A 15569-nucleotide genomic window follows, 5' to 3' on the forward strand; every position below is an offset into this window, starting at 1 on the left:
CTTGGGAAATTAATACCTTTTATTTAATCCTTTCGACTCTTGGACAATTCTAAGTTTTTCCTTTTTAGGATAAGGAAGTGTACCTCTAAGCAATTTCCACCCATTCTTTGCAATTCTTCATTCTAGTGTAAAAAGACCAAATTGAATCCATCGTCACACTTCAGATCTTTAAACATTTGAAGCCAGCTCATGGATCATGCCCCATTCATTGCCCCTTCTCCTAAGACTTCTTTTCTTTAAGCTAAACATCCTCAGTTCCTTTATCTAATCCTAATAAAACATAATAGTCCCACCATCACACTGTTTCCTCACCTCTGAGTATCCAGGGTATCCCCAGTCATTTTCATCACTACCTTATCATCATCAAGTATTGTGCATCTTTTCCCTAAGAAATGATTCCTAGACCTGAATACAAAACTTCATGTGTGTCTCAACAGGGCAGAAGACAGTGTAACAAAGATTCCCCCACTTTTTTAGGACACTATACATCTAGTAATATAAGGTGGAATTGCCTTAGTTTTCCTAGCATTGCATACGACACTGTGAACTCTTACCAAATTTAGTCTACTAAGACCTCAAGGTCTTTTTTAAGGTAAAATATTAGCTTGATCACACTTCTCCCACCCTTGTCCAATTAACTTTTTGCACCTTAGCTCGAGCTTTATATTAATTCTTATTGAATTTTGTTGTGTTCAGCATTCTAGCTTGAAGAGATTTTTTTGAATCTCTATTTTTCTTTCTAAAAGATAACTTATCCTTTAAAGCTTCATGCTGTGTGCAAACTTGAAAATGATGCTATTTGAACTTCATGCAAAGTAGCTGATTAAAATATGTTGAGCAGAACAGGGCCAAAGACAGACCCTTTTGGGGTTACACTGCTAGGGATCTATTCCTATATTAATATGAATCCATTCATTACTACTCTGTGTGCATTCAATCACTTCTTAATTTGTGTGGTGCTACTAGCTCATATCGCTTCAAAGGGCAATTAGGTGTCACACTTGATAGAGGGCTAGAAACCTGAGCTATAGAAACCTGAGATCTAATCCTGCCTTAGGCACTATCTGTGAGACTCTCCTGCTTAACTTCCCTCAGCCTTAGTGTTCTAATCTTTAAAATGGTGATATAATAATACTTATTTCACAGGGCTTTATGAGGATCAAATAAAATAACATGTAAAACTCTTTGCTGATCTATAGCACTATATAAGAATGTTACCTCAACCTATAAGGGAAGAGGTCTTAGATCCTTTCTTTACTCTTCTTCCTCTCTACTCAAGACAAACCATACTCCCATTTTCCTCTTGGGTCATTTATACATAAGTGTTGTGATTGAACTCTTTTCTTCCCTCCATTTCCTTTTATCTCCCAAATTCTTTTTTCCCCAAAGAGAAACCTGATGAAGATAATGCTTATTTTTCTTTCTCTGCATTTTTCCTTAAATCCTGTAATTACAGACATGATGGAAATTTTTTAAAGAGACACATGGAAAACTTAGACATGATCACAGTTTTGATAGTGTAGACAAACTAACCAGATAACTAGCACTATTATCAAGACTGCCTTCATACCATCATGGTACCTTCTCAACAGTTGCCTAGGCAACAGATAAGCTCAGCGTGTTTAAGCTGATGAGTTTTGAATGTGACATGCTTCAGAGTTTTATAGAAGGGGTAACTAGTACTCTTCTCCTTCCTCTTCACCCTCTCCTTCAATAGAATCCACTCTAATCTCCTCTTAATCTTTCTTCAGGACAGCCATATCATCCTGTGCCTCAGAGAACTCTCCTTCTTCCATGCCCTCCCCCACGTACCAATGAACAAAGGCACGCTTGGCATACATCAGATCAAATTTGTGGTCCAGGCAAGCCCAGGCCTCAGCAATGGTTGTTGTATTGCTTAACATGCACACAGCCCACTATACTTTGATCAGGTCACCATGAGGAACCACAGTGGGAGACTGGTAATTGATGCCAACCTTGAAGCCAGTTGGTCACTAATCCACAAACTGGATGCTACACTTTGTCTTGATGGTGGCAATAGCAACACTGATATCTTTGGGAACCACATCACCATGATAGAGTAGGCAATAAGCCATGTATTTACCATGAGAGGGTCACATTTTACCATCTGGTTGACAGGTTCAAAGCAAGCATTGGTCATCTCTGCTTCAGAAAGTTGCTCATGATAGGCTTTCTTGGCAGAGATGACTGGAGTATATGTGACCAGAGGGAAATGGATACAGGGATAGAGCACAAAGTTGGTCTGGAATTCTGTCAGATCAACATTCAGGGCACCATCAAATCAGAGAGAGGCAGTGATGGAGGAACAATCTGACTAGTAAGGTGATTCAGATTTAGTATAAGTGGGGCATTCAATGTCAAGTTTTCTGTCACAGACTGCCCTCATCGTCTACCATGCAGGCATAATCAGACTGCTCTAGGGTGGTGTCAGTGGTCAGAATGGAGTTGTAGGGTTCCACGACAGCTGTGGAAACTTGAGGGGCTGGATAAATTGGGAACTCCAGCTTGGACTTCTTGCCATAATCAACAGACAGATGTTCCATCAGCAGAGAGGTGAAACCAGAGCCAGTCCTACCATCAAAGCTGTAAAAAACCAAGAAGCCTTGAAGACCTGTGCACTGGTCTGCCAGCTTCTGAATCCTGTCTAGAACCAAGCTGATGATTTCCTTGCCAATAGTGTAGTGCCCACAGGCAGTTATTGGTAGCATCTTCCTTGTCAGTGATCATCTGTTCAAGATAGAAGAGCTGGTGGTAGGTTCCGGTATGAACTTCATCAATGACAGTTGGTTCCACATCTACAAACATTGCTCTAGGGATATGGTTTGCCAGCTCCTGTTTCACTGAAGAAGGTGTTGACGGAGTCATCTCCTCCCCCCATGGTCTTGTCACTTGGCATCTGCCCATCAGACTGGATACCATGCTCCAAGCAATACAATTCCCAGTAGTCATTGCCAATCTTGATACCAGCTTGGCTAACATGGATAGAGTTACCCTCATGCATGGTGGTTTATGAGTCAAGCAGTGAATGAGATGGCAGGAGCAGGGATACCCGGGTTCTCGTTACAGCCCTCGACAAGCTAAGAGTCCCGGTAAGTAAGACAATTAATAATGCTTATTCTAAAAGGGATAAATTACAAGTGCTGAAACTGCAGGTATCAGTGGCAGAAATATTTTTGAGTAGTGTCTTTATAGGCATTCTCATGTTATAACACATAAGTCAATTATCTATCCTATCTATTAATAAAGCCCAGCTTTACATGCTGTACTAAAAATAATCCAGAAATAAAGTGACCACATCCTAGTCTACCATTTCTACTCTTAAGGGTTAGATGTCCTGCCCAGAGAACACAGTTTAGGGAGAGGAGGAGGGAGAAGAGGAGAAAAAGGTAACTTTCTGAAATATTCATTTTCATCATTACTTTATCATCATCAAGTACTGCTGCAGTTCAATAATGATTAGATGTGAAAATTCACTTGCCAAATAAATCTTACCTTGCTCCAGAAATTTCACAATTATTAATCCTGCTTATCTTTCCCAAAGAAATATGTTTCCACATACACCTTAGAGTTGACTATTACTTAAAAAAAAAGATTGCTATTCAAAATTGGGTTTGCATCCCAGCTTTGCCATTTAATAATTGTGTGATATTGCGTAGATTGTTCCATTATTTCCCTTCTATGAACCTCAGTTTCCTCATTTATAAAGCAGGAATAATCTTTACTATGTAATTTCAAAAGGTTATCTGAGTATCAAAATGGTATAGTGATTGTAAAGACTTTGTAAACTTTAAAGCAGTGCATAAACATCAACTATTACCTTCGTTGAAATTCAACAAATGTTTAGGAAATCATTAAAATCAATTAACAAACCTTTATTAGGTGCCTACTGGTTGTTGTCCTGTGTTCCAGAAGAGGGCCAAAATGGCATCGCTATGTTGGACTCACTTTGCTGTGTGTCCACCTGTGCCTCATCAGATCAATGAGAGCTCAGAATGTTCTGCCACAGGTCAGGCACAAATAGTCCAGATAAACATTTGTGGTGGAGTCTTTACATTTACACATCTCATATTTCTTTTGAGCTACTTCAATTCTTCTTTGCTCATAGAGCACACAGACTTATCTGACGGGAGCATACCATGTTCAGCCGTCCTCTGCCAGCATCTCCCATGTCATTCAACCAGTCCCAAAGTTCTGAAGAGAGACCTTGAGAGTGTTCCTGTATCATTTTTTTTCTGACCCCCATGTGAGTGATTACTCTCCATGAGTCCTCCATAAAATAGTCTTTTAAGCAAGCTTATGCTTGGCATTTGAACAACATGGCCAGCTCATCAAAGCTGTACTGTCTGCGATAGAGTTTGTATGTTTGGAAGTTTAGTTTGAGAAAGAACCTCAGTGTCTGGTACCTTATTCCGCCAGGTGATCTTCAGTATCTAGGAAAATGAAGACCCCCAAAATCCCTTCTTTCAAAGTGCTTGCATCCTTTTTTTTTAGGGGGAGGGAGAAGAAAATATACATACATACATACATACATACATACACACACATATATATATGTATATATATATACATACATATATATATATGTTAGCAAATACAGAGTAAGTATAAAATGAATGCAAGGTAGTCAGGGAGGAAGACAGTAGCAGCTGGGAGATTAGGAAAGACACCAGTTAGAAAAGTTGGATCTTGAGCCATATATTGAAGGAAGTGAGAGATTCTCTTAGTTGTAGTCAAGAAGAGTATGTATTCCAGGCATAGGTGATGTGTATTGTATCCATCGATACAACAATAGGAGATGGAAAGCCATGTGTAAAGAATGGAGGTAAAGTCTGTTTGACTGTACCATAGAGTTTAGGAAGGGGAGTAATATGTAATGGCATTGGAAATCAAGGTTGGATCCAAGTGGTAAAGTTGTAAAGGTCTGTGAAGGCTAACAAGTTGTTTGCATTTTATCCTAGCAGCAATAGTCACTGGAGTTTATTGAGTAGGGGAGTGATATGCTTAGATCTGCATTTAAGGAAAATCATTTTAGCAGCTGTGGACTAGAGAGAGACGATGCTGGTTGCTTATTGCAATAGTCTAGGCAAGACGTAATTTGTCGTCATGTTCATCCTTCGTTGCCGAAGAAGACCATGCCATGAGAGAAATGATGACATGACTAGGCAAGAGGTAATTAGAGCCTGAACTAAAGTAATAGCTATAGAAAGGACTAAATGCAAGTGTTTTTGTAAAGTGAGAAATGGCAAGATTAAGCAACTGACTGGATATGTGAGGTTAGGAATAATATCCAAAATGCCCTTAGAAGAAAATGAGTTTATTCTGAGAATCATGTGTTTTTCTATTTCACTTTTGCTACATCTTTCCAATATGTCCCCTTCTTTCCTCTGACACTGCCACCACTCTGGTACAGACCCTCATTACCTCAAGCCTAGAGTATTACAATAGTCTGTTGGTGGGTTTGCATTCTTCAAATCTCTTCCTACTCCAATCCATCCTCCATTCAGTCACTAAAGTGATTTTCCTGAAGTACAGATATTATCATTTCATTCCTCCTGACACCCCTTCCCCCCAACAAACTCCATGACTCTCTTTTGATTCCAGGATCAAATACAAATGCTCTCTTTGGCATTCAAAGTCCTTCATAACTTAGTGCTCTCCTACTTTTCCAGTCTTCTTACACCTTCCTCCTTGACAAACATACGCAGTGACATTGGTTTCTTGGCTGTTCCATAAAAAAGACACTCCATCTTTTGGCTCTGGGCATTTTCATTGATTGTCTTTCATAACTGGAATGATCTCCCTTCTCAGATCTAGTACCTGACTTCCTTTAAGTCCCCAATAAATTCCTATCTTTTACTGAAAGCTTTCCTCTAATTCTAGTGCCTTGTTATATTCTATTTATCCTGTGCATAGTTTATGCACATGTGTTTGTATATCATCTCTTCCATTAGATTTTAAACTTTTTGAGGTCAGAGACTGTTTTTGACCTGTTTTTGTATCTCCACTAATGAGCACAGCAGTGTTTGATAAATGTTGATTGATTAATTGATAGGAAGAGAACTAATAGTTAGGTGACAGGAAAGACTTTATGCAGAGGTGGTGCTTGAGCTGAGTCTTGAAGAGCAGTAGGATTCCTAAGAGCAATAAGTAGCAAAGACATTAGGTTGGATTATATCTGGGTGCCAGAACAGTTTATTGACAGCTGCCACTTAGTTATGACTCTAGGTCAGGCAATTGAATCCAAGAGGTTTCACCGTGCTAAGGGAAAGGTGCATTGTTGGAGGTTTCCTATTAAAATTAATACTAATCAAAAGAGGTCATGAGATTTAGAACTGAAAGGGATGTTACAAATCACATAGTCCAACCCTCTCATTTAGCACGTGGGAAAACAGCCTCAAAAGGGGGAAGTGAGGGCCAAGGTCATACAAGCAATAGCAGAACCAGATTGGGAAACCAGATCCTTACTCCAAATCCAGTAAACTGAAAGAAGCAAATGGCTGGAGCAACTTAGATCCTTAGAACCACAACCTCTGAAGGAGGAGAAAGGAGGCCAGGTCCTCTTTGCATTAACAGGGACAGCCTTATCTTCCTACTGCCTCTGTCACCAAGTCCCACTATAACTGAAAGTGACATGACCCTCCCTATCTCATTAGCTCTAGATAATTCTTCAGATTTGAGTCCCCTTCATCCTTCAGTCCTGAGGGAACTGGGATGAAGAAGCCCTAGAGAAGCCAGATGGCTCCAAAGGCCCTGAGGGCTGATGCAGACCTGGGGACTTGGAGCAAGCTCCAGCTGGAAATGACCACTCCCAATCCCCAACTAACTGTCAGTACTGCCCTCAGGAAATCACGAGGTACATAAAATCTTAGGCTGAAACAATGGTAGTTCAGGGCTTCTTTGCCATGCTTCTGAAGGCTCATTAGGTATAACAAAGAGATCACTTAACCAAGATCTAACCTTCGAGGCATCATTAACTAGCTATGCAACCTTGGTCAATGGGTTTTATATCTGTGAATCAATCTTCTCATCCATAAATTGGTATAATTTACAGAGTTGTTGGGAAGGGTGCTAAGATAACATTCCTGGATATCTCTGAAGTTTTACAGAAAGTTAATGTTTGAGATTTGGAGCCTCCACAATGAACAGAGTTCAGTCCCCACTAAGGACTTGATTAGAGAGAATGAAGAGAACTGAAGGATTCTGGATATGCTGAATCATAAGGTTCAAAACATCTGGGTCTTCTGGCAAAATTGTACTCTAGGCTTCTCCTGTCTTCTCTTTCTTCCCCTTCTCTTCCCCAAATCTCTTGAATCACTTTTTTTTTCTTATTTTTCCTTCCCCACAATAGTTAATAGTCAATGTTATTCTCCATGGTCTGAAGAAACAATAATAGAATTCTTTAAAGCAATTTTAATCTTTGTTGTGTCAGGATGACTTTGGCAGTCAATGTCTATGGACCCATACTCCAAAAAAATATGTATTTAAATAATTGACATGTAAATTTTCAGTTAGGGGTTAAGGAAAATAAAGTTGCAATTTCCTCTCATCTAAATTCGTGTATGTACAAATCAGCAGTGGGCTCCAGGTTAAGAACTTCTGCTCTAGAGATATAACAAAACCCTTTCCTTATAACATCCTCAGTGAAGCAGATGGATAGAAGAACTCCCATTACCATCTGACAGATGAGGAAATTGAGATTATGAGAGGTTAAGTGACTTTTCTGTAGTCACATGCAATAGGAAACACTCAAGAGAAAGGTAGGTATACATCTATGTTTGGGTCTCTATTCCAAATCCAGCACTCTACAAGTTAAATCACAGTCTTTCCTTTGTCCCTTGCCTGTCACTTCCTGCCCTGCTGTACCCCCACGATATTTCCATCTGAAATCCCTTTTCCTTTCCCAAGAAGGGATTTCCCCTAGCTCCTCTCTAATGCCTGAGATCAATGTCTGGTTGTCTTGGGCCTCAAGTCCCAGCGACCCCAGCCAAATGCCCAGTGTCCTCCTTCTCCCACCCCCACCCCCTGCAGCTCTTGTGCATTTCACTGTGCTAAATGTCAAGGCCAGTGCCCTATGCCATCGGGGCGAGACACTGGCACCCTGAAATGCGGAGGCACCAGTGGCTACCACTTTACTGGGCGTGTAATCGGAGATGTGGGGCTCCCGGGGTCCGGAGAAGTCCATTCCGTGTCCCCACCTCTCCGCAGCGCTGTCAGTCCCCATTAGCTCTAACAGGCTCCAGACCGAGCCTGGACTGGGAACTTTCTAATGCAATCGATGCGTTACCTGAGGGCGCAGGCTACATTATCAGCCCGCCCTCCGCCCTTCTCGGCCAGAGCTAACCAGGCAGAGCCCGCGACTCCACCTGACTCTCGCTGATCTCGAGGGGAGCTGGACACCGGCGACTGGGAACACAGGAGAAGAGACCACAAGCCGTTCAAGTCATCGTCCCAAGAGTAAGCAGCTTTGAATTTCAGATTCTCGGACACTAGACCAGATACTGAGCACCGGACACTGTAGACCTAGGGGAATGGAGGTGGTTCAGACTGTCACTGTTTGCACGATGTGTGTGAGCACACTAGGCATGTAAGGGACAGACTGACAAACACAGAGATAAAGAGACAGAGACAGTGAGACATTAGACACAAAGTGAGACAGAGACGGAGAGACGGTGAATTCGGTAGGCTGCAGGGGGCATATGAGGTTGAGAGTGTAAGGAGGGAGACTGACAGAGCGCCAGGGACTTGGGGGCCTTGAAATTGACGGGCAAAGTGTGTGCAAGTGACGCAGCTTGTAGAAGAAGGTGCGGGAAGCTGTGCGCGCCCAGGACGTGTGGGCGCGGATAAGAGGGAGCTCCGCCGTACTTTGGCTTGGTGCTACCCCGGGGGCAGGAGTAGAGTAGGAGGGAGTCTATGGCAGTCCTGGTGAATGGGCTGAAGACTGGGTATCACTGAAAGTTCTGTTTACGAACCAGTAAGTTATGGCTGGGTCCCGCGGTGTATCTTTGTCCCTGTAACCCTCAGTACAGGCTTCCCAGAGACTTCCAGGGTCACTCTTCAAACTCTCCTACTGAAGAGACTTAGGAAGTCTTCTCCCTGAGTCTCTTCCCTTGCTAGAAAGGGACAGGACAGTTGCTGGGGACCAGACCTTCGTCACTCTCTCCGTCTTTTAGCTGTAGGGTCCATTTAATCCAGAGTTGGCAGAGATAGATGTTTCCAAACTTCCTCAATAGAAATGGTCCCCTATCCCTTTTCCTGGTTTTTCCTCACCTCTCGCCTTCAGTACTCCATCTCCAGGACCCGGTTCAGTCCGAGGGGAGGTCCCCGTATAAGGCGGAACGGCTCCGGTGACCGCCCGTCTCTCCTCCCTCCCTTCCTTCCCTTTTGTTTAAGCAGAGCCACCGCCCGCCCCGGCTCCGGCTGGAACTCGAACCCAGCTCGTCCAGTTCGATCCAGGTCGCTTCCATGCTCCTGGCCCGGATGAATCCGCAGGTGCAACCAGAATGCGGTGGGGCTTGCCAGGGCCCCGGGCAACCTCCGCCACCTCTGCAACCCACTCGGAAGGCTGTGGAGTTGGTGCTGGTGAAGGAACAGAACGGGGTTCAGTGCGTCCTTGCGCCCCGAGGAGGGGACTCTCAGCCCCGGGAGACCTGGGGCAAGAAGATTGATTTCCTTCTATCTGTGATCGGTTTTGCGGTGGACCTGGCCAACGTTTGGCGCTTCCCTTACCTCTGCTACAAGAATGGTGGCGGTGAGAGGACTGGCGCATGTTGGGGGTTTCTACTGTGGGAGCACGGCCGGGTGGAAGTTGAGGGGATGTGGGACACGAAGTGCATGGGTAGTTGCTGCCACAGGGGCGCACTGGGAGTTGGTAAGAGCCCTGGGGAACAGAACTCAGTAAGGTGCTATGGATAGATAGCCTGGTACAGGAGCGCACAGAAAGACTGGAAACAGTTATGGAAAGACTGTGAGCAAGACGCACGGGCATTGAGAACAGAGGCCATAAAGGAAAGAAAAGAAAAGGAAGAAAAGACAAAGCAAAACAAAAAGAGGGGGAGAAGGATAGGGGCTGAAGTGTTCTGCAGAAAGAATCTTGGTTTTGTTCTGTCTCTGAGCGACGCCCCCTCCCCCCATTATCCTTTGAACAGTGTGAGAGGGAGAGTAGGGGAAAACACTGGATTTTCGGTCAGAAGACCTGGGTTCCCTACAAACTCTGCCACTTCTTACCTAATGGGACTTCTGGGACTCAGTTTCCTCATTTGTAAAATGCTCAGCCAGGCAGGACAGAGAACCCTATGGGATCTCTCAGAACTATTGGAAATTGGGGAAGTGGGGAGTGAGGAGTGAGAACTTATTAAGCTATCTCAAGAGTCCAGCACCAGGTTCCTGCACGCTTCCTCCCCGTCCCTACCTGTGTTCTGATCTCTAGCATTAAAGCTGATCCTGCTCCCCTCCTGTCTTCTGTCTTCTCCCCTCCCCTCCTCGTGATTCGGAACTAAGAATTCTAGGTCCTGGAGCGGGTCGTAACCTGCAGTCAGCAAACTGTGAAGTGAGGAAGTGAGGATAGCGAAGTTTCTGAGAGGAGGTTAAGGGAGATCGCATTTCCACTAAACTAGAGTTCTGTCTTGGGAGGAGAATGTCCAATTACTTGCTCCTGAGCTCAGTCTATCCCGGGGTCTTGACAGTAAAAACGGTAAGGTCTGGGGTGCAGTCCAGGCTGTGGCTGTGGATTTGAGAGTCGAACTTCGTGGAGCACAGGGAAGCCTTTCTTCGCTCAAGCTCCTCTTCTCAGCGGGAAAGCTGTGAGGGATAAAGGGGAAAATGAAATAAAGGCCAGTGCTGGAAACAGAGCACTTATGGACAGGAGGTGATAGCGGGCAGCGGAAGCCAGATCCAGGTTCTTTTGGGGGAAGATGGAAGGGAAATATGACTCTTGGTTCCTAGAGTCTAGGAATGTCTGGCCTGTGCTATTGAATGAGAGTTGAGGTGAATTCAGGCTTCTGCTTGGGAATATAGGACTTAGTCTGGGGAAAAACAAAAGAAAACTTCTTTGGAGAGTAAAAAGGGAGAGGGACAGGGGCCGGAGTCGTCTGCAGAAATAATCTTGGTTTTGTCCTGTCTCTGAGGGAGGTCCCCTCCCCCCATTATCCCTTGAACAGTGTAAGAGGGGGAGTAGTGGAAAACTTACTGGATTTTTGTTCAGAGCACCTGGGTTCTGCTACAAGCTCTGCCACTTCTTATCTATATGGGACTTCTGAGACTCAGTTTCCTCATTTGTAAAATGAATCATGTGAATTAGATGATAAAAATCTGAAAATGGAAGTCAACCAACTTTGCTAATTACATCAATTCTTCTTACAGTGACAAGTAGGTATATAGAATCAGTATTTGGTGCAAATATGAATGGAATGGTACCTTCCTCAGATCCAGACTTTTGTCTCCTTATCACTCCTGTCCCCATGACTTCACTCAGCAACCACAGCTGAGAGGCCACATGGATACCTAAGGTTTCTTTCAGCTCAAAATCCCATGACATGGGAATACTGTCATCCTGGTTGCAAGGGCTAATGCCATCTTTGGGGACTGGCTCAAGATAACTGTGGGCATAGAGTGGGTATAATGGTTATTGTCAAGGGTTTTGTTTTGACTCCTTACACTGTTCCACTTAGACATCTTGTCAGGGCATTCAAACTGTCCATGCAGTGTAGTGTTGACTCCTGAGGTAGATGTCTGCTTCTACTATAACGCAGCAAATAGATGTTATTATTTAAGGGATCTGGTCTTATAGCTCACTTAATGGGAATTCTAGGGGTCTCCACTGCTGAGTCAGGGAGTTGTGAGCAAAGTTAGACAGATAATAGTCTCATAGGGTAGTGTAGAGGAAAGAACATTATTTCTGAAGTCAGAAGACTTGGGTTTCCAGTCAATTGTTCTTTTTATTACCCAAGTGGAGTCTGGAGAAGTCACTTCTATCCAGGTCTTGGTTTCCTTCTCAGGAAAATGAAGGATAGGGTGGACTTAATAATGCTCTTGAAGGCCCCTTATACCTCTGACTCCTTTACTCTCATGTGAATGTGAGATGCTCTCTGTCTCCTTTTCCTCAGAGAAAAGGTTAAACTCGAGGTTTTTCAGAGGGATTCTCTTGAAATGGTAGCCCTGAGTAGGCAGAGCAGTGATCTCCAGTGACAACCAACTTGATCCCTGGTGCTTTTCTTGAGTTTCCAAGCCTCAGGGGCTTCCTGAGGCATCTTTGTGGGCCAGAGGGCTCAGGAGATTGTGAGACTGAGGAGGGCAGCTGCAGAGGATTCTGGTGGCTGAAATTACTATTTATAGTCACTTGCAGCATCTGGTCCAGGTGGATACATGAATGGATGGGGAACATATTCTGTTTAACTGACATGGTTTCTCATATCATAGGGCCCAGTGATATGATTAGGAAGGAGTCAGTTCATTCAGCTCTCTGAGCTAAGGACTTTCTCTTCTGTGAATACAGTTATTATTATTAGCCACATAGAGCTATTGCAATGTAATTATTTCAAGCTATCAAGTGCTACACAGCAAACAACAAGTATTTATTAACTGTTGTGTGGCAGGCATTGTGCTAGGCTCTGGGGATAAAAAGACAAAAAAAAATCCCTGACCTTAAACACACACATACACACACACACACACGCATACACACACATGCACTTTTTTAAAATCTATGTGTTTTGGTCTTCATGTCCTAATGAGGGAGGACTTTCTTCTAGAATATAAACTTCTTGAGGCAGGACCTGTATCATTTTTGTATTTTTATCCTCAATGCCTATAACATGAATGCACTGGTTTGCTTTTCTTTCTTCTTTAAACTGGGCTTGTGATTACATTAGAAGAGGGGGCCCCCTTGCGAAGATCTGCCCCTGCCAATATAAATGGACACCTTCTCTACCATTTATATCTTGGAGTTTTCTGGGAGCACTGAAGGTAAGTTTGTTGCCAAGAGTCATACAGCCAGAGGTGTTGGAGGTGAGACTTAAACTCTCTCTCTGAAACCAACAAGGCCAGGCTGTGTCTCATCCTTGGCACATACTAGATACTTAATTAGCATTAGCTTGTTGATTGATTCCCCCTTAGGCAATAAGTAATGGATTCTTAATGACCAAAGAAGAATAAAGATTCTTGAAGATGAGTCCAAGACTGTTATAGAAAGTTAGAGTTGGAAGGGAAGCTAAGAGATCATGTAGCCAATGACTATCAAATTACAGATGGGGGAAAACAAAGGGAAATGAATTGCCCAATGTCACAGACCCCAGTATGCATCAGAACTGTGACCCAAACCCAGGTATTCAGAGTTCTTTCCACTACATCACAGTTCATCTGGTTCTTTTCAGTATATACCTTAAATGTGTAAGAGCTCATGTCTCCATTTCCGCCCAAAACAGCTGGTTCACAGCATGAATACCTCTGGCAGATCCCCACAGCTATAATCTCTCGATTTCATGGGATCCAAGATCCAGAATGGGAAGGGAACTTAGAAGTCATTTAGTGTGATTCCGTCATTTTACGGAAGGAAACTGAGGCCCAGAGAATGGAAGAGACTTGCCCAATTACAGCTACTATGAAGTGCAGAGATGAGAAATGAACCCAGATATTTTTACTCCAAAAGCAATTCTCTATCCAGTGTACTATGATTTCAGATATATTAAGCTAAATTTTCTGATGTTCTTACTCACATCAATATTTTTAGCCATTAAGATCATATCTTGACAAACAAATAATTTATTCATTTAGATGTTTATTGAAAATTTTGCTTGATATCTTTATCTTTTATTAGTTACAAGGTCATTACTCTGTCTTTTAATATTTAATATTTAATGTTTAATATTTATTTTTCATTTTTGATACCATTTTTGATACCAGCAACACTGCTAGTATTTGGTCATCTGTATTTACCCCTCAACACTATGTCCTGTGAGGTTTTGAGTGGGATTCTGTGGTGAGACTTTTCAATTTTATTATCTCAGTCCTTAGCAGACATTTATTGTTGCTTATTGACTTAGCACAGAGAATAATCAAAGGGCCAGAGAGGAACAGAGAACTCTGATGTGGTACATTGGAAAGGGCTCTGGCTATGGAGTCAAAGAGATTGGGTATAAGTCCTGACTTTTCCACTTAAGCTTTGTAGGGTGTGTGTGGGGTGGTGGAACAAATCACTTGACCTCTCTGGACTTCAGTTTCCTCATCTCTAAAATGTGGGGATTGGACTTAATATCTTTGAAGGTTACTTTCTGGTCTGAACTTAGGATCTTAAGAGACAAAGTGCAAAGTACATTGTGCACCAAGGGCTTACTGTGTTTGAGGGACAGTGAAGTAGACAAGTTTGGCTGGAGAGAAAGATTTGGGGTAGTGAAATAGCAGTTGAAAAGCATAGAGAGATTTATAGTTGCTAATTGAGATGTAACTAGAAATGTTTCACTAGTTATGAAGGGGATGGTGCACAGAGGACCCTCCAGGTAGAAAGAAGGGTAACCTGTCTCTTCCTTCTTCTCCTCTGACCTTTCTCAATTCATGATCCCAGTCTCTTGCCCTCTCTTAGGCCAGTTTTTCCCTTGTCCTTCCATGACTCTTTGAGGCTTGCATGGTTTAGGGACAACATCTCTAGAGCACTGTGGGAATATGCTTGGGGTTAAGGTCTTGTCCCTTGCCCTAGTTATGACTCAGGTCATCTTGAATACCAACTAATGATTCAAGAGTTTATCCAAATGAATTTCTATGTCAGACCCTTCTAAAAAGATGGCCTACAGATAGAATAGCATAACCAAAAAAACCAAAAACTCTGGACTGGAGGTCTGCAGATGTGGATTCTAGTCCTAGTCCCTCATTTTATTTGGTTGATCATGGGTAAGGACCTTTCTCTTTCACAGGGAGGGGATGAGGGGGTTCCTTATCTATAAAATGAAGAGAGCTGTGCTAGAAGATTTGCGCTGTCCTTTCAGACTCTACCAGTCTGAGTCTAGACAGTTTTCTAGGCAGCACTGGAAGGTACTGTTACCTTATATGTAAACCTGCCTCAACGCATGCCTAAGGGCTCCCTCTACAATACTCTATGCCAATAGTAACATGGCAACCTCTCCAAGTCCAGTTGTTCTTTCTGGCATTGACTGCAGGATATTTTGAAATGACAAGGTACTAATAGCTGAAGCTCCTAGCTAAATATTTTCTGAATGAATTATTGAGCACTTACCTGCCTAAACACCTTCCCAAAGGGCATAGTGTTCATGTAGGTTTAAAGGGAACTTTTATTGAGTATGTAGCTTTTCTGTGGAGCTGTGTTCCAAGCTCTTTCAAAGAAAACTCACCCAGACAAGGTTGGAAGGTAATAAAAGTATGTTTGCTCCTAATAGGACAGCCCTCCCTCCTCATTAGTTAAACTTTGTCAACACCAGGAACTTTCACTGCCTGGGAGGCACTGGTCTACCAGGGAGAGGAAGCATTACTGGGTCCCTATGTCCTTCTGTCTAGATGGGATCACTCTTCCTAGGCTAGGAGGATTTTTATGAACCTGCTTTCAT

The 15569-nt window shown here is 43.0% G+C and overlaps 1 protein-coding gene and 1 pseudogene across 2 annotated transcripts in view; one reads left to right on the forward strand and one right to left on the reverse strand.

Annotated features, from left to right (window-relative positions):
* Positions 1 to 1640: 1640 nt before the first annotated feature.
* LOC140526838 (tubulin alpha-1B chain pseudogene) lies at positions 1641 to 3022 on the reverse strand (annotated as a pseudogene).
* A 4818-nt stretch (positions 3023 to 7840) lies between these two features.
* The window catches only part of SLC6A2 (solute carrier family 6 member 2), a 71167-nt gene continuing 63438 nt past the window's right edge, over positions 7841 to 15569 (forward strand). Inside the window, exons 1-2 of one of the 2 annotated variants that reach the window (XM_072632249.1) lie at positions 7841 to 8475; positions 9415 to 9769. In XM_072632249.1, coding sequence (XP_072488350.1) covers positions 9484 to 9769 — 286 coding nt within the window. In that variant the 5' untranslated portion in view covers positions 7841 to 8475; positions 9415 to 9483. The remainder of the gene's footprint in view (positions 8476 to 9414; positions 9770 to 15569) is intronic. The other variant, XM_072632248.1, reaches the window with a different exon arrangement.

Source organism: Notamacropus eugenii, chromosome 1, assembly GCF_028372415.1.
Source record: "Notamacropus eugenii isolate mMacEug1 chromosome 1, mMacEug1.pri_v2, whole genome shotgun sequence".
NCBI classification, from domain to species: Eukaryota; Metazoa; Chordata; class Mammalia; order Diprotodontia; family Macropodidae; genus Notamacropus; species Notamacropus eugenii.